General features: G+C 46.1%; 1 protein-coding gene across 1 annotated transcript; it reads left to right on the forward strand.

The window, feature by feature from the left end:
* The first annotated feature begins 1,483 nt into the window (after positions 1-1,483).
* Positions 1,484-14,057, forward strand: SMIM8 (small integral membrane protein 8). The gene is made up of 2 exons (XM_082251401.1): positions 1,484-1,673; positions 13,873-14,057. The coding sequence occupies exons 1-2, from the start codon at positions 1,536-1,538 to the stop codon at positions 14,029-14,031; spliced, it is 297 nt and encodes a 98-aa protein (XP_082107527.1). The 5' UTR covers positions 1,484-1,535; the 3' UTR covers positions 14,032-14,057.
* Positions 14,058-18,577: the final 4,520 nt, after the last annotated feature.

Raw genomic sequence — 18,577 nt, forward strand, 5'->3', positions numbered from 1 at the left:
TTGCACTCTCCAGTTTTAGTAAATAAACCCATTCATGTGATTGCACAGCAGTGTGTTGTGTTACACTTGCTGTACAGTGACATGCAGAGCCATCCATTGAGGTGCAATATTATATAGCATGCAGAAAAAAACTAGTCACTGCTGTAGTGAGAGCGGGCCCTAAAGTCTGTTTGATAAAAAGTGCTGAAATGCAGGTCTCTCTTTTTTTTTTTTCAAAGAAAAAAAGAGACTGTGTTTGGCTGGCCATATATTATACAATTTTCTTACAACTTTCTGTACAATTTTCTTTAGATTTACCTTGTAGTACAAAGGCCTGCCTAATTGGATACAATTGAAAGTGGTGTTTAGTTTTGACCTCATATATTATGTGGTTTTTGGTAAATCTAACAGAAAATTATACAAAAAAATTGAACATGTATGGCCAGCCTTAATTTCTTCTCATACATGCTTCGAGCTGCCAATCAACACTTTTTTTTATAATGATACACTGAGCATGTATAGCTCAGTGTACAATCTCGGCTCGATTCTGTTTTAGGATAAAGTAACTCCTCTATGCATGTTGGGATGTTCGCGATAAAGTAACTCATGTATGTGAAATCATCCCAGTCCATCAACATGAACAAAGACTCCAAACCCTAAGAAGACCATGTAAAGATTTAGGTGCCAGCGATGGACTTGAGCACAGGGATTAATTGCAGAGCTGCAGGGATTCCCTTAGCTAGGTAAGTCAGCCTGGCACAATATATCCAAAAGCTTCTGAAGGCACAAAATGTCTCATGTGCTGTGACAGTTTAGTTTTACTTTCAGGCCTACTGACATGCTTTTTTATGCCTTTTATAATGCTTGAAAAAAAAAAAAAATACAATAATGCTTGTTAAAAATGCAAATAATTGCACTTAAAGTCTGATTTAATGAACTCAGGTACATTAAAGTGTAATTCAGGCAAAACATTAGTTGGGAAGAGTTAGAGCCTCTCAGATTGTCACCAGAACAGGAAATTAGATTGTTTCCTAATCTGATCTGCTGGTCCTGCTTTGTACGTGATGGCAGGAGATCCCATGGAGAGGAGGAGCCAAGGAATAGGGTAAGCAAAACGTTTTTTTTTTTTTTTTGTAATGGTACCCTGCAAAAACAAGCATTTAATCCCTATAAAGCAGAGTTCAGCTTTAAAGAATCGTCACCATTGAACGTTTTAAATGCCTATTATTATTATACAGGATTTATATAGCGCCAATATATGGGCCGGCGCTTTACAATGTAAGGGCAGGCAGTACAGTTACAAGACAATTAAATACAGCAGAAATCAGAGGGCCCTGCTCCTTAGAGCTTGCAGTCTAAAAGCACCATGTTATTCCTTTGTGGAAAGTAATCTTGCCTGTAACAATGTGAAGTTTGTGGGTTGCAGCAAGGGGTTACTATTGAGTTGCTAAGACATTGAAAAGCTCACATGTAGCTGAACATTTCATTTGCTAGACTTTGCTTGCTCACAGATTTCATGTTTGTTTGTATTACTAGATCACAGCTTAGCCAATAAAATGTCTTCCTCTCCCTCGGAGCCTTCAGGCATTAAAAATGATGCACCTAAAGAGAAGGATTATCGGACCCCTGGATTTAGAGGAGTAAAGACGACCAGTCTGTTCCGAGCTGTCAACCCTGAGCTTTTCATCAAACCAGTAAGCACAGAGTATATAAGTATAATTTTATATGTAATTCCTTTGTCATGGCTAAACAATCAGAATTTTTACAAAGGTGGAAACCTTTCTTCGGGTGTTCCATGGTATATCTAATGCCTTGCAAATTCTTTTGTACCCTTCTCCTGACTGATACCTTTAAACAATGAGATGCCTCTGATGCTTGGGAAGCTGTCTGCGGACCATGGCTTTTGCTGTAGGATGCGACTAAGGAAATGTCAGGAAAGACCTACTAGAACAGCTGAACTTTATTTGGGGTTAATCAGAGGCACTTTAAATGACAGGGTTGTGCTGACTCCTATTTAACATGAGTTTGATTGTAAATTCTTAAATCTGACCACTGCAGAACACTGCTACATCACCAGTTATAAGAGCCTGTGCACACTTATGCAACCACATTATTTCAGTTTATTATTTTTACTCTCCCCCCTTTTTTCTCCTCTGGGAAACTTTGGGTGAAAGCAGGCCCATTCTGAGGTGGTCGGTCCCTCCTGTGTCTTTCTCACCCATCTGGTGCCCATTTCAAAAAAGGGCCTCCGTGCTTATCCCCCCCCCCCCCAACCGGAGGCAGTGCTGGTGGTGAGGAATGTGTACGGGAAGCTGTGACTGGGAGGGCTAGTGTGCCACGTGGCACCGCCATTTTATTATAGCCTCGTTCTATTGCATTTGTCGACCATGTTCTGGAGACTTCCAAAGGAGTCTATGGGTGGCCATTTTCCTGTAGTCATATGGAGCGGTGTGCGGCGGGGACCTCTAGTGGTGATACGGCTGTTCTAATTTCACTTAGAAGGGCATGGAACAGGCTGACTGACGCTGCTGGCTGAGTCTCTGGCCAGTGTGGTGAGTCTCCGGGGGTGTATGCAACCCCCTCCTTCCTTCTGTAGCCTTAGCTGGGACCTGTAGTGCCATATTTAAAGTGGTGTTTTTTTTTTTTTTTAAATCTTGTGATCCCAGGCGGTTCAGTGGAGCCCTCAGAGCATGTGTCATCACCGGACCCACTCTGAGGCTGGGCTAGAATCCTGCGCCAGGATTTGGAAGGGGTCAACACCCTCCAGAGCTGGCGGATGGACCAGTTCATACAGGATTTGCAGTATATCTGTGTAGCCTCGGTAAGGTGTCACTAATGCCATCTCAGAGGCAGGATCTACTGTTTTTGGTTTTATCCAGTGTCCTTGAATTATTACCTTTTGAAATTGCATGTTCTATTTGCATTACCTGTTTTATCCTGTTTCAATAAAGTACTATTTTTTATCCACCATTTACCCTTGTTTGAGCCATTCTATGCAACTCTCCTTGTTCCTGTTTTTTATTATCTGTGATGCCTCCCTGGATGCGGCCACATTGGCCTGCAAGGGCGTCTGTGACTGCAGTGACCCTCCGTCGTCTGTTTTGGTGTCACGGAACCATGAACCAGACGTACAACAACAGATAAGTGAAAATAAGAAGGCTTTATTGAAAATCAAGCTGTAAAGCAAAAGTCCAAACGGATGGCGAAACCGAGGCAGAGTCCTTGCGAAGCCAGAGGTCAGGAACCAGGAGGGTAGTCAGACGAAGCCGGGATCAGGAACCAGCAGGGTAGTCAGACGAAGCCAGGATCAGGAACCAGCAGGGTAGTCAGACGAAGCCAGGATCAGGAACCAGCAGGGTAGTCAGACGAAGCCAGGATCAGGGACCAGAAGCAGCAGCAGTCTTAGAAGCATGTGAACACAGGAGGACCAAGCAAGGAACTGAAGCCACAGACCTCCTATATATATGAGCTAGGCATCCAGCTCCTCCCAGTGGGAAGGAGGAGCCGCAGGGTGGGAGGCTACAAGAAACCCAGAAACCAAGATGGCCGCCAGCACATGTCAAACGAAGGAGAACAGCAAGAAGGTAAGACCATGACAGTACCTCCCCCTCAAGGGCCCCTCCTCCGCGGAGTAAAGAACGGTTTCTGAGGGAAGCGTGCGTGGAAGGCTCGGAGCAAGGCAGGAGCATGGACATCTGCGGAGGGAACCCAGGAACGCTCCTCTGGACCATAACCACGCCAATGAACCAAAAACTGCACCCGACCGCGGACCAGGCGTGAGTCCAGGATATTGCTCACCTCATACTCCTCACGATTGCCCACTTGGACCGGACGAGGCCGAGGAACCGAGGAAGTGAAACGATTACACACCAGTGGCTTCAACAGGGAGACATGAAACACGTTGGAGATCCGCATGCCAGGAGGAAGCGCAAGGGCATAGGCTACCGGGTTTACCCTGCGAAGCACTCGGAAGGGACCAACAAAGCGAGGCGCCAGCTTGGGAGTGGGCACTCGAAGGTTGAGGTTGCTGGTGAACAACCATACACGGTCTCCGGCCTGGTAGGAAGGAGCAGGCGCTCGTCTGCGATCAGCCTGGAGTCTCTGGCGCTGCGCAGAGACCTCAAGGGACTTCTGGATCTGTACCCAAGAAGCACGTAGGACGGAAAGGTGATCCTCCACAGCCGGAATATCCTGGGGAGAGAATACCTCCGGTAACACGGCAGGTTGGAACCCATAATTGGCCATGAAGGGAGACGTCCCAGAGGAAGAGTTCACCGCCGTGTTCCTGGCAAACTCAGCCCAAGGCAGGAGGTCAACCCAATTGTCTTGGTGATCGGAGACATAGCAACGAAGGAATTGCTCCAAGGCCTGATTGGATCGTTCTGCGGCCCCATTGGACTGAGGGTGGTAGGCCGAGGAGAAGGAGAGATGAATCCCCAACTGGGAGCAAAAGGCGCGCCAGAACCTGGACACAAACTGACTCCCCCGATCCGACACAATCTCCTTGGGCAAACCGTGCAACCGGAAGACCTCCCTGGCAAAAATCGTGGCCAACTCCTGTGCAGAGGGTAACTTCTTGAGAGGAACACAGTGGCACATTTTGGAAAATCGATCCACAATCATGAGAATGACCGTAAGGCCTCGGGATGCAGGGAGGTCCACAATGAAATCCATCCCCAGGTGTGACCATGGGCGCTCCCCGGTGGCTATGGGTTGCAGAAGGCCCAACGGAAGGTGCCGAGGGGACTTACTCTGGGCACAAACGGAGCATGGCGCTACATATGCGGCGATGTCGGAACGTAGGGAAGGCCACCAGAACAGACGTGAAACAGCCCAGGACAGCTGATTCTTTCCAGGATGCCCCGCGGTCTTGGAGTTATGGTAGGTTCGCAACAACCGAGTGCGCAACTCCTCAGGCACAAAACATCTGCCGTTGGGTCTCCCAGAGGGAGCACCAGATTGAGCCGCCAAAATCTGCTCACCCAGGGGAGAGGTCAGGCTGGTGCGAATGGCGGCCAGGATCTGATTCGGAGGTATGACCGAAGTCGGAATCGACTCCTCCCTGAACAGGTCGGAGTACTGCCGTGATAAGGCATCCGCCCTGATGTTCTTGGAACCGGGTAGGTAGGAGACCACGTAATTAAAACGTGACAAGAACAGAGCCCATCTGGCCTGACGTGGTGTCAATCTCTTGGCCTCAGAAAGGTAGGTCAGATTCTTGTGGTCCGTCCGGATGAGGACCGGAACCACCGAACCCTCGAGCAAGTGCCTCCATTCTTTAAGGGCCTGTACGATGGCCAATAACTCCCTGTCACCAATCTGATAGTTGCATTCCGCGGAAGACAGTTTCCGGGAGTAAAACCCACAAGGAAGCAGAGGACCCTCTGGTGTTCTACGCTGAGACAGAAGGGCGCCTACTCCCGTCTCAGACGCGTCCACCTCGAGGACAAAGGGCAACCCAGGGTTGGGATGCGACAGAATCGGAGCCGACACAAAGGCGGACTTTAGAGCCTCAAAAGCTCGGATGGCCTCGAGCGGCCAGACCTGGGAATTACTGCCCCTCCTGGTCAGATCCGTGAGAGGCTTGGCTAGCATGGAAAAGTCCCTGATGAACTTCCGATAATAATTGGCGAAGCCCAGAAAGCGCTGCAGGGAGCGAAGACCACTGGGCTGGGGCCACTGTAAGACAGCCGAAACCTTCTCAGGATCCATGGAGAACCCCTCAGCGGAAATGATGTAACCTAAGAAGGTTACCTGGGATCGGTGAAATTCGCATTTCTCAAGCTTACCGAACAGCTTGTTCTCTCGTAACCGTTGCAACACTCGTCTGACATCCAGAATGTGGGTCTCCATGGATTCAGAATATACCAAGATGTCATCCAAATAGACCACCACACACTGCTGCAACAGGTCACGGAAAACATCGTTAATGAATTCCTGAAAGACTGCGGGCGCATTGCACAACCCAAAGGGCATAACCAAGGATTCATAATGACCGGTCCTGGTGTTAAACGCGGTCTTCCACTCATCGCCCGCCTTGATCCTTACGAGGTTATATGCCGCCCTCAGGTCGAGTTTGGTAAAGACCGTGGCCCCTTTAAGGCGATCGAACAGCTTGGAAATCAAGGGTATCGGGTAAGCGTTCTTGATCGTGATGCGATTGAGACCCCTGTAATCGATGCAAGGCCTCAACTCACCGCCCTTCTTTTTCACAAAGAAAAATCCAGCCCCTGCCGGGGACGAGGATTTGCGAATGTGTCCGCGTGAAAGCGCATCCTTCACGTACTCCTCCATGGCCTCATTCTCCGATACCGACAGTGGATAGACCTTGCCATGAGGAGGAACGGCACCAGGTTGTAACTCGATGGCACAATCGTATGGGCGGTGCGGAGGTAGGGCAACCGCGCGCACCTTATCGAATACATCCCGGTACTCCTCGTATTCAGGAGGCAACAGAGAGTCCGAGGAAGTACACAGCAACTTGACAGGCCCATGGATGCAACTAGCCCCACACTGCGGTGACCACGAGAGGATCTCGGCCGATCTCCAATCGAAAGTCGGATTATGCTTCTGGAGCCAGGGGTACCCCAAGACCACCGAGTAGTGTGGAGACGAAATAACCTGGAAGCAGACCGACTCTCTGTGAACGGCACCAATGGCTATCCCCACTGGAAGGGTCTCATGAGTCACGTGTGGCGGCAGAAGGGGTCTGCCGTCTATCGCCTCAAGAGCCAGTGGAGAACCTCGGGCCTGCAGAGGAATGGAATTGGCGGCAGCGAACACACTATCAATGAACAAACCACCAGCACCAGAGTCCACCAACGCCTGGGTCGTCACTGAGCCCCCGACCCAGGAGAGGACAACAGTGATCAGTGGTTTGTCAACACGGGAAACCGGGGATGAGGAGACTCCACCCAAGATCTGCCCCCGACAGGATCTCAGGTGCGAGCGTTTCCCGGACGGTTCGGACATGCCAACCGAAAATGCCCACCGAGACCACAGTACATGCATCGACCCTCGCGTCTTCGGAGTACCCTCTCCCCCTCGGACAGGCGAGCAAAGCCCAGCTGCATGGGTTCACCCCCAGCCAAGTCATCCCCAGGAGGCGTGGGAGGAGAGGGAGGCACGGGTGGGACAGCAAAGGTAGGCGCCAATCTGTTAGGAGGCCTCCGCAGACTCTCCTTAAAGGAAGGTCTCTCCCTGAGTCTGGTGTCAATCAAAATCAAGAAAGAAATAAGAGACTCGAGCTCCACTGGTAGGTCCTTAGCTGCAACCTCATCCTTCAAGGCATCCGAGAGACTATGAGAGAAAGCAGCGACCAGAGCCTCATTATTCCAGCCCACCTCTGCTGCCAGGGTACGAAACTCAATGGCGTATTCAGCTACGGATCGTGAACCCTGTCTGATGGACATAAGGAGCTTCGCAGCAGAGGCAGCACGAGCCGGCATATCGAATACCCTCCGAAGAGAAGCAACAAAACCGGAAAACTCGGCAACCACCGGATTGTTGTTCTCCCATAAAGGGCTGGCCCAGGCCAAGGCCTTGTCCGAGAGCAGCGAAATTAAGAAGCCCACCTTTGATCTCTCAGTAGGAAAGGCATGTGGCAGCAACTCGAAATAAATGCCCACCTGGTTAAGGAAACCTCGGCACTGAGTTGGCTCTCCCCCAAAGCGCTGTGGAAGGGGGGCAGAACCGGTCATACCCCGAAACACCGCAGGCGCAACAACAGGTGTCGGGGTAGACTCTGGCGCAACAACCGGAGCGGCAGTAGGAGCGGGCCCAGGAGCGACAACCGACCCATCGGCAACGGGAGCGAAATGAGCCGTGCGTTCAAGCAGGGTTTGCAACACCACGGCGAACCGACCCAACAGGTGATCCTGCTGATCAAGTCTGGCAACCAGCGTGGGTAGCAAGGATGGCCCTGTACAGTCAGAATTCATGGCTTGGTCCTAATGTCACGGAACCATGAACCAGACGTACAACAACAGATAAGTGAAAATAAGAAGGCTTTATTGAAAATCAAGCTGTAAAGCAAAAGTCCAAACGGATGGCGAAACCGAGGCAGAGTCCTTGCGAAGCCAGAGGTCAGGAACCAGGAGGGTAGTCAGATGAAGCCGGGATCAGGAACCAGCAGGGTAGTCAGACGAAGCCAGGATCAGGAACCAGCAGGGTAGTCAGACGAAGCCAGGATCAGGAACCAGCAGGGTAGTCAGACGAAGCCAGGATCAGGAACCAGCAGGGTAGTCAGACGAAGCCAGGATCAGGGACCAGAAGCAGCAGCAGTCTTAGAAGCATGTGAACACAGGAGGACCAAGCAAGGAACTGAAGCCACAGACCACCTATATATATGAGCTAGGCATCCAGCTCCTCCCAGTGGGAAGGAGGAGCCGCAGGGTGGGAGGCTACAAGAAACCCAGAAACCAAGATGGCCGCCAGCACATGTCAAACGAAGGAGAACAGCAAGAAGGTAAGACCATGACATTTGGCTAAAATGTTGGTCTGTGGACCAAGCTTCCAAGAGGGTGCTGACTGATCTCCCATTTGTGGGTGAGTGTCTGTTTGGAGCTTCAATGGAAGAGATCATTTAAGGTCTCACTGGTGGTAAGAGCACACTGCTTCCGCAGAGCACAAAGGGCAGAGAGCCTCGGCGCAAACGTGGTTTGGTGTTTTCAGCCCACAAGCAGCTCTTTCATCACCCAGGACAAGGGTTCAAAACCCTCCCGAGCATTCTTGGGGGTTCCAAGAGACCCTGGGTTGGTAAGTCAAAAGCGGGTCCCTCTGGCTCTGCAGACAAGTCCTCTTCTGCCTGAAGGGACGCCCTCGCCCATTCAAGGGGTGGGGGGACGTCTACACGTCTTCGCTTCTTTCCTGGATCTTTGGACCTCCCTCATTCAAGGTTCACGGATTGATCCGATCCGGTTATAAGATCGAATTTTGGTCCTTGCCTCCGGCAAGCTTCTTGCCTTCCAACCTACACCTGTCCCTGGATCGGTTGCAGGGCCTCATAGGGGTGGTGCAAGATTTGCTCTTGCAGGGGGGGTCATTGTGCCAGTTCCAGAAATTGAACTTTTTCAAGGGTTTTATTCAAACCTTTTCACTGTCCCCAGAATTGAGGGCAAGGTTCGTCCAATTTTGGACCTCAAGGCTTTGAACCGCGTTGTAAAGGTCCAAAAATTCAAGTTGGAGTCCATTCGCACAGTAGTGGCTTCCCTTCAGCAGGGGGATTTTTTGGCCTCTATCGACATCAAGGACACCTATCTCTATATTCAAATATATGGCGGACATCAACACTTCCTTTGCTTTGCGGTGGGAGAGGAGCATTATCAATTCATGGCGTTTTATCCTTTGGTCTCAAATCAGCTCCTTGGGTATTCATGAAGGTGTTGGCCCTGGTACTCGCCTTACTCAGACAGAGAGGAATTGCGGTACTGGGGTACCTGGATGACCTTCTTCTGCGAGTGGGATCGCGTTCCGTCTTACAGAACGATCTGGACATCACTATGCGAACTTTACAAGAGTTTGGCTGAATGTTGAATTTTCAGAAATCAGCTCTGACTCCTTCCAACAGGTTGATTTATCTGGGTCTGACTCTGGATTTGGTCTCGGCTCGAGTGTTTCTCGCGGAGGAGAAACTGCAAAAGCTGCAGCATGCGATTCAGCTTCTGTTGTCCAACCGCTGGTCATCTCTCAGGACATGCATGTGCTGGGGTTGATGGTTTCCACTTTCGAGGTGGTTCCGTTGGCTCAGTTTCACACAAGACCTCTGCAAAGGGAGATCCTGGCAAAATGGGACAGGAATCCTGGATCCCTGGACAATCTGATCAGGTTGACCCGAGACAAGAGGGAACCTTGCTGTGGTGGCTCTGCTATCCGGCGCTTCATCAGGGAAAATCCTTCCTTTCCTTATACTGGACGGTGATCTCCACGGACGCCAGTTTGTCCGGGTGGGGAAATACCCTGGGCAGACCTTCGGCCCAGGGGGTTTGGACTCGCGAGGAGTCCGCTCTGCCGATCAACATCCTGGAAATCCAGGCAATCAGACTTTGTCCCAGTGGACGGATCATCTACAAGGGTTTCCGGTAAGGATTCAATCGGACAACGCCACGGCCGTGGCATATGTCAATTATCAAGAGGGAACAAGGAGTGCCCTTGCGGCCAAACAAGTGGCTGGTATTCTGAGATGGGCAGAACAACATGTTCCAGCCCTCTCTGCTGTGCACATTTCAGGGCTGGACAATTGGCAGGCAGACTACCTCAGCCGGCATGCTCTGAGTCCAGGCGAATGGTCTCTCCATCAGGAGTTGTTTCAACAATTGTGCCTCCGGTGGGGGACTCCCAATGTGGATCTACTGGCTTCTCGTCTCAACAGGAAGGTTCAGAGGTTCGTAGCAAGATCTCAAGACCCCTTGGCAGACGCAGCAGACGCTCTGGTGGCCCCTGGGGTCAGTATCGTTTAATTTATGCCTTCTTTCTGTTACAGCTCCTGCCAAGACAGGATCGAGACAGAGGGGATTCTAGCGATCCTGGTGGCTCCGGACTGGCCTCGCCAATCTTGGTACGTGGGGTTGGTAAGGCTGGTCGCTATCGCTCCTTGGCGGCTCCCTCTCAGAGAAGATCTGTTGTCTCAAGGTCCAATCTTCCATCCTGCTTTACAGTTGCTGGCTTTAATGGCCTGGCTATTGAAAGCCAGGTACTGAAGGATAGGGGATTGTCGGATTCGGTGATTCCTACTCTGTTAAGAGCAAGAAAATGTACTTCCCGCAAGATCTATCATTGGGTTTGGAAAGCATATATTACTTGGTGTGAGGCTCGGGGTGTCTTTCCCCGTGCCTTCTCGATATCACGTCTGCTGGAATTTCTTCGAGAGGGTGTAGAAAAGCGCTTAGCACCATTATGGGCCAGATTTCTATGTTGGCAATGTTTTTCCAACGCCTGTTAGCCTCTAATTTCCTTGGTTCACACTTTTGTGCAAAGAGTTCGCAATATGGCCCCTCCTGTGAGTTCTCCGCTGCCCCCATGGTATCTTAATTTGGTGTTATCTGTTCTTCAAAAAGTTCCTTTTGAGAATATTCACGAGATTCCTTTATCTCTCACAGAAGGTGGCCTTCTTGGTGGTTATTACTTTGTCACGCAGGGTTTCTGAATTGGCTGCGTTGTCCTGTCGGTCACCTTATCTGGTGGTTCACAGGGACAAGGTGGTTCTTCATCCCTGTCAGTCATTTCTTCCTAAGGTCATCTCGGGCTTCCATTTGAATGAGGACATTGTGTTGCCTTCGCTGTGTCCTAAGCCAAAACATCCAAAAGAGATTGCCTTACACTCCTTGGATGTGGTTCGTGCCATCAGGGTGTACCTGGCGGCGACTGAAACAATTCGTAAATCTGATTCCTTGTACCTACGGATGGACCCTGCAAGGGGCAGGCTGCGTCTGCTGCAACTATTTCCAGGTGGATCAGGCAGACGGTGGTGCAGGCCTATTCCATTATGGGTCACGTCCCTCCTTTCCTTGTCAAGGTGCATTCTCGTGGGCTTTCTGTCATCAGGCGTCGGTGGTCCAGGTGTGCAAGGCAGCCTGGTCGTCTGTGCATACGTTCACCAAGTTTTTACCAGGTGGACGTCCTGGCATCTGCAGATGCTGCTTTCGGCCACAAAGTTTTGCAGACCGCTGTTGCGGAGGCTGCAGCCTCTTGAAGATGTTTTTTTTTTTCCGGTTGGTGAGCCCCAGTTGTTCCTGGTTGGATTCACTATAGCTTGATTGCCTATTTTTTTCTGAGAGACGTTTTTTTGTTAAGTTTGCTGTGTGTCCACCCCTCATGATGACACTGCTTTGGGACATCCTAACGGTCAATGAAGATATGAAGCTGTGTCTGTCAATGAACATCACAGAAAAGGATTTTACGGTATAACAAAAATCCAGTTTTTCAAGAGTTGTAAAGTTTATAAGTCATATTAAAGGTAGAAAAAGTTATAAAATTATTTATCTTTGTCTCATTTTTTTTACATCACAGAAGCCTGGCATTTTTAACAGGGGTGTGTAGACTTTTTATATCCACTGTAAGTTAAAAAATTGTTATGTATAATAATATAGAATCACACTCCTCACAAGATTTCTGACAGAAGAGTGAAAAAAAATTATCTGAATTATATTGAAGAGCTTCAGAAGGACCTGGAATTATCAGGTACACTTGTTTTAAAGAAAACAATAAGTAATGCACTCTACCGCCATGGCCTGTAAGCACGCTTACCACGCAAGACTCACTTCTGAAGAAAAAGCATGTTAAAGCTTGTTTAAAGTTTGCTGCACAACATTTAGACAAGCCTGTGAAATACTGGGAGAATATAGTCTAGTCAGATGGGACCAAAATTGAACTCTTTGGATGCCATAATACACACCATGTTTGGAGGTCAAATGGCACTGCACATAACCCCAAAAACACCATACCAACAGTGAAATTGGGAGGTGGGAGCATCATGGTGTGGGGCTGTTTTTCAGCAAACGGTACTAGCAAACTTTGTTATTGAAGGATGAATAGGAAAATATACCAAGACATTTTTAATAAAAATTTGCTGCCATCTTACCAGGATGATGAAGATGAAACGAGGGTGGACATTTCAGCAAGACCATGATCCCAAACACAAAGCCAAGGAAACTCTCAATTGGTTTCAAAGAAATAAAAAAGAAATAAAATAAAGCTTCTAAAATGGCCCAGCCAATCACCTGACTTGAATCCGTTAGAAAATCTATGGAAAGTACTAAAGATCAGAGTTCATAGAAAAGGCTCACAGAACCTTTAAGAGTTGAAATCACACCTGGGCAATGCGTTCATTACCAACAAAGGATTTTGTACAAAGTATAAAATAAATTTCAGTTAGTGTGTTCAATACATTTTCCCTGTGTCATTCCATTTTATTACACATAACTTGATTTGAACTTATTGTTTTGTTTTTTTTTTATGTATAAATTGCATTGGTTGTTACCGACGTGTTGAAAATTTAATGTCAATAGCACCTATAGAAATATATTTACCTAGAAAAATGGTGATGTGTTCAATACTTATTTTACCCGCTGTGTGTGTGTGTGTGTATGTATGTATGTATGTATGTATGTATATATATATATATATATATATATATATATATATATATATATATATATATATATATAGTACATTTTGAAAAAAGTTTCTGTTATAAAACTGTGCAAATAAATAATCTTTCTTCATAAATTTACACCAAAATGTATTCTGCTATATTTCTTTGGTAAACATAACCCATATCAGTGTATGTTATTTAGTCTGTGTGAAAGTTAGATTCTACAGACTATGGTATATACATGTGAAAATGAATCTATTCTGATGTACTAATTTCTTGAGGTCCTAGAATGCCAGGACAGTACAAATACCCCACAAATTACCCCTTTTTGGAAAGTAGGTTGGTAAGGTATTTAGCAAGAGACACGGGGAGTTATTTGAAGTTGTCTTTTTTTTTTTACATAGAGACACTGTACTGCACTGGGGAGGTAATCAGTAGTTTTTTTTTTTTTTTTTACACTAATTGCTTGATACAGTAAAAATCACTGTATAAACAAATCATTTGTACACTGTATACTGTGAATGACATCTATTCATGTGTCATTGTGTACAATTTGGAAAGCTGTGATTGGCCACTTACTACAGCTCCGCTGTGATTGACCCTGTACCATGTGATCACAGTGACCAATCCCAGGTATCGCAATATTATTACTGTAGGCCCAGCGGGAAGTGATTAATGTATTAATACAGTACACAGAAGTATGAGGTAACTAAACGCTGCTCTCTAAGCACTGCTTCTGCAGTTGAATATTTTTTGATCAATAACATTCACTAATTGAGTTTTTTTTCTTTTTTCTTTTACAGAACAAACCAGTAATGGCATTTGGACTATTTACAATAACAATGTGTGTTGCCTATATTGCTTATTTACATGCGACAGAGGAAAATAAAAAGGACTTGTATGAAGCAATTGACAGTGAAGGAAACAGATACACAAGAAGGAAGAGCTCCAGATGGGATTGACTTGTCAATGCTTTTTTCCTGACTTCTGAATCATGCTGGAATAACTCAAAAGAACAAAAAAAAAATAACTGAAGAATGGAATCATAGAGTGAAAATTGTTAAGACAACATTCAGCAACCCTTTCTGTTAGTAGGCAGAGCTAATACTGTTACTAATTAAAAACAGCCAAAATCTTATGTATGTTTTACTTCCTTTTTAGAATATACCATGAAGGTGTATATTTATCAATGAGAGCTGTATAGTAGTAATAACAATTGGGTATATTATAGAAAAGAATATGCAAACTTGGTCTGAATGTTGTCGATGACCAAAACTTCTACTAAGCTCATACTCCATAAAGTTGAACTCACCTGAAGAAATACATGTTGAAAACTGGATGTTTCATTAATGGCATAAAAGCTATTGGGGTGATAAAATACACTAATGTTCTCAGAAAACTGAAATATATTTAATATATGTGCCTTTTGAAAATGTGGTCAAAAGTAGCTTTCAAATGTTTAGTATGCCTCACCTAATTGAAGCTTCTCATGGAGAAATACTGAAAATGCTAGTTTTCTGGCTGTCTTGCTAATCCTCTGGCTTCAATACATTTTGAGACAGGGATCTGGAAGAGATATGCAAATGAAGAGGTCTAACTTTACAATTAACCGTTTTAAGACAGGAATTTAAAATTGATAAATGCTAAATAGAACATGAGAGACATAGCGGAAGAGAGTAAAAAAAAAAAACAAGAAATTATTTAAGTATATAAATAGTAAGAAAGCGAGGCCAGAACACATTTGCCACATAAAAGACGATGAAGGTAATCTGGCCATAGAGGACAGAGAGAAGGCGAAAGTGTTAAATAATTTCTTCTCTTCAGCCTTCACAAAAGAATTGGGGGAGCTACACTAACCCAGCTTGTAATGCTAAATTAAATAACACACCTCAGGAAGTGCCGCCATGGCTAACAGAAGATAGACTTAGAACTAAACTAGAGAAACTTAACATAAATAAATCACCGGGACCGGATGGCTTGCGCCCAAGGGTTCTTAAAGAGCTCAGCCAGGTGATAGCCAGACCATTATTCTTGCTCTTTAAGGATAGTCTACAGACGGGTATGGTGCCAGCTGATAGGAAAAAAGCCAACATGGTACCAATATTTAAAAAAGGGCCGAGATATATCCCAGGTAACTATAGGCCGGTCAGCCTAACATCTGTAGTCTGCAAGATTTTGGAGGGGATGTTAAGAGACCACATACAAGACTTTAGTAATGAGAACGGTATTATTAGTAGTAACCAGCATGGATTCATGAAAAATCGTTCTTGCCAGACCAATCTATTAACCCTCTACGATGAGGTCAGTTGCCATCTAGACAAAGGAAAGCCTGTGGATGTGGTGTATCTGGACTTTGCAAAGGCCTTTGACACCGTTCCCCACAAACGCTTACTGTACAAACTAAGGAATGTAGGTATGGACCATAAGGCGAGTACCTGGATAGAGAACTGGCTCCAGGGGAGAGTCCAGAGGGGGGTGATAAATGGGGAGTACTCAGATCGGGCGGTTGTGGAAAGTGGGGTCCCCCAAGGTTCTGTCCTGGGATTAATCCTGTTTAATTTATTCATAAACGACCTAGAGGAGGGGATATCTAGCACAATCTCGGTATTTGCGGATGATACTAAACTAAGCATGCCAATATCTTCAATGCTGGATGTGGAAACCTTACAAGCGGACCTGAACAAAATAATGGGGTGGGAAACTACATAGCAGATGAGGTTAAATGTTGAAAAATGTAAAGTAATGCACTTGGGCGTCAGAAACACAAAAGCAAGCTTCTCACTAGGGGGGGAACCTCTGGGTGAATCTAAGATGGAAAAGGACCTGGGGGTACTAGTGGACAACAGGCTTGGCAGTGGCATGCAATGCCAAGCCGCTGCAAGCAAAGCCAACAGAATACTGGCATGTATAAAAAAGGGGATTCACTCCAGAAATAAAGAGATTATTCTCCCACTCTACAAGACTCTGGTCCGGCCACATCTGGAGTATGCTGTCCAGTTCTGGGCACCGGTCCTCAGGAAGGATGTGCTGGAACTGGAGAGAGTCCAGAGAAGAGCAACAAAAATAATTAGGGGAATGGAGGACATCAGCTATGAGGAAAGACTACAAACACTGGACTTATTCTCTCTGGAGAAGAGACGCTTGAGAGAGGATATGATATCAATGTACAAATACTGTACTGGTGATGACCCTAGCATAAGGAACAAACATTTCAGAGAAAGGGAATATAATAAGGCACGTGACCACTCACTAAAACTAGAGGAAAAACGGTTTAACCTTAAAATACGTAAGGGGTTCTTTACTCTCAGAGCAGTAAGGATGTGGAATTCTCTTCCACAAGCAGTAGTATTAGCAGGTTGCATCGATAGCTTCAAAAAACTATTAGATGGGCACCTTAAAGACCACAATATAAGGGGGTATACAATGTAGGCATAGGTTGAACTGGATGGACTGATGTCTTTTTTCAACCTCACAAACTGTAACTATATTAAACAGTACTTGCATAATTCATTGCTAAAATATATAAAACCTTTACAAGTTTCATAGAAGCTTTTAACATCAGCCTCGGACCCATTACACTCTAATGGTCCAACCACAGTAAAACCAACAAAGCGCATGCAGTTAATAATTCACAGTATGAGAAGCTCACAGTGTACAGTATGAATCAGAGAAAGCAATTTCAGTACTGGAGCCTTTCAAACTGCAAATCAGAAGGTAAGACAGAATGCAAATTCCATGCGCTTTGTTGGCTGGATGCTGTCCAGGATCACCTATCTCTTTCCTCCCCTGTCTTTCTGTTTCTGACCTGTCATTGTATTTGAGTTTTTTCAATGGAGGCTCAGCATCACGAGGGGGTGCTACCTAGGGCAGTCTGCATGTAAACACTCCCTGCCTAAGAATGCCCTGCAGAACCTTGAATGCCTCCTGGAAAACCTAATGTAACATAAAAGAAAAGGGATGTGGCTTCTAAACTTCCTTGAGGGCCTAATTAGCCTTGTGCATTATGGTAACAGATGTGTAAGTCCCGGTTCACATTGATGCGGCTGCGCCGATCGCATGTAATATCGGAGCGCACTGCTCCTTCATTATATGCGATCGGCTGTGCGGTGCGAGTTTAGCCATACACTTTGTATGGCTAAATTTGCACCACACCCGCAGCAAACACGCACAGGACCCTTTTTTGCAGCCGCATCAGGATCGGATCGCACAGCGGTTCACACTTGTGCGATCCGATCCTGTGCGAACTGCAAGATCGCACTGCGATATGCGATCAAACTGGGGGTGTCTTTAAGATCACATTGACACCCCTAGCGTATCGCATATGGCAGTGTGAACTGCCGGGGGTGCGTTTGCGATGCAGGAACAGGCTGCGAATTCGCAGCCTACCCACATCGCATAAGTGTGAACCGAGCCTCAATGCATGTTACTTGCGCTGTTGTGCACTGCATTGTGTTACAAATGTTGTACCACTTCCAATTTTTTAGGACATTTTGGTGTGTTGGTAGCCCACTAATTTGTATAGGCTTTCTTTGTGCAAAGCACCACAAAAGTAAATGAGCCCTTAAAAAAACATGTTCCTGAATAGAACACATCTATAGGAGTTGGGCAAATGGCTGCAATTGGGTAAATAGGCACAAATCTTTCCTACACCTAGGGTTCAGGTTCACAGATTTGAGGCAAATGTAAGATAAGCATTTGTTACTATTTCTTTTACCCAAGGTTATAACATATGGCATAAAATGTAACCGACAGTTCTAGGTATAATTTAAATGTATTTTATTTGTGTGCAGGACAACTTTATTATAGACCAGTGTTTCTCAACTCAGGTCCTCATTGCACACTAACAGGCCAGGTTTGCAAGAAAACTGAAATAAATCACAGTTGATATAATTTTCTGCTCAGTGGTTGCAGTATTCTAGTCTGCATCTCCCCAAGGTAATACTTAAAATCTGGCCTGTTAGTGTTCCCTAAGGACCGGAGTTGAGAAACACTGCTCTAGGCAACTAAATCTTTATTTCAGGCTGGTGACATGGTTGTAACAGTTCAAGTGACTGTTGTGGCTGATTATAATGGCATTACATTGACACATACTCCAAAGTATAAGGCAGTATTCACATATGTCCATACTAAAAAGGAGAAAGGCTGGTCATATGGACATCGGCTAAAACATCGTTTTATTGTACCAAATGATAAACCGTCAAATAAAAAGCCAGGCGAGGAGAAGATGACCTCAAAAGTAGCAGAATGCACAGTTTGGATGATATTTTGAGATGAGTTTGGTGATGTAGCTGGGCAAAATCCTATTAAAAAAAAAGACAAATTAAGAGCCCTTTTCACACTTGCTTTGCCGCAATAGAATGCACTGTTCCAACACGGCAAAAGCACATCAAAATTTCTCCCCTTAATGTAACTCCGACTATGGAACTTTTCGCATTACTATATTGTTCCATTTTAGGTCAATGGTACTGAGGATGCTGATTTCCCCCCCCCCTTCTCATTCACAGATCC

Source organism: Pelophylax lessonae, assembly GCF_965119305.1.
Source record: "Pelophylax lessonae genome assembly, chromosome: 3".
NCBI classification, from domain to species: Eukaryota; Metazoa; Chordata; class Amphibia; order Anura; family Ranidae; genus Pelophylax; species Pelophylax lessonae.

What these genes read in the sequence shown, in the direction of transcription:
- SMIM8 (XM_082251401.1), top strand. Translation starts at nt 1,536, where the DNA reads ATGTCTTCCTCTCCCTCGGAGCCTTCAGGCATTAAAAATGATGCACCT. An exon ending in CTGAGCTTTTCATCAAACCA is followed by an intron (nt 1,674 to 13,872) that starts GTAAGCACAGAG and finishes TTTCTTTTACAG; the next exon opens with AACAAACCAGTAATGGCATT.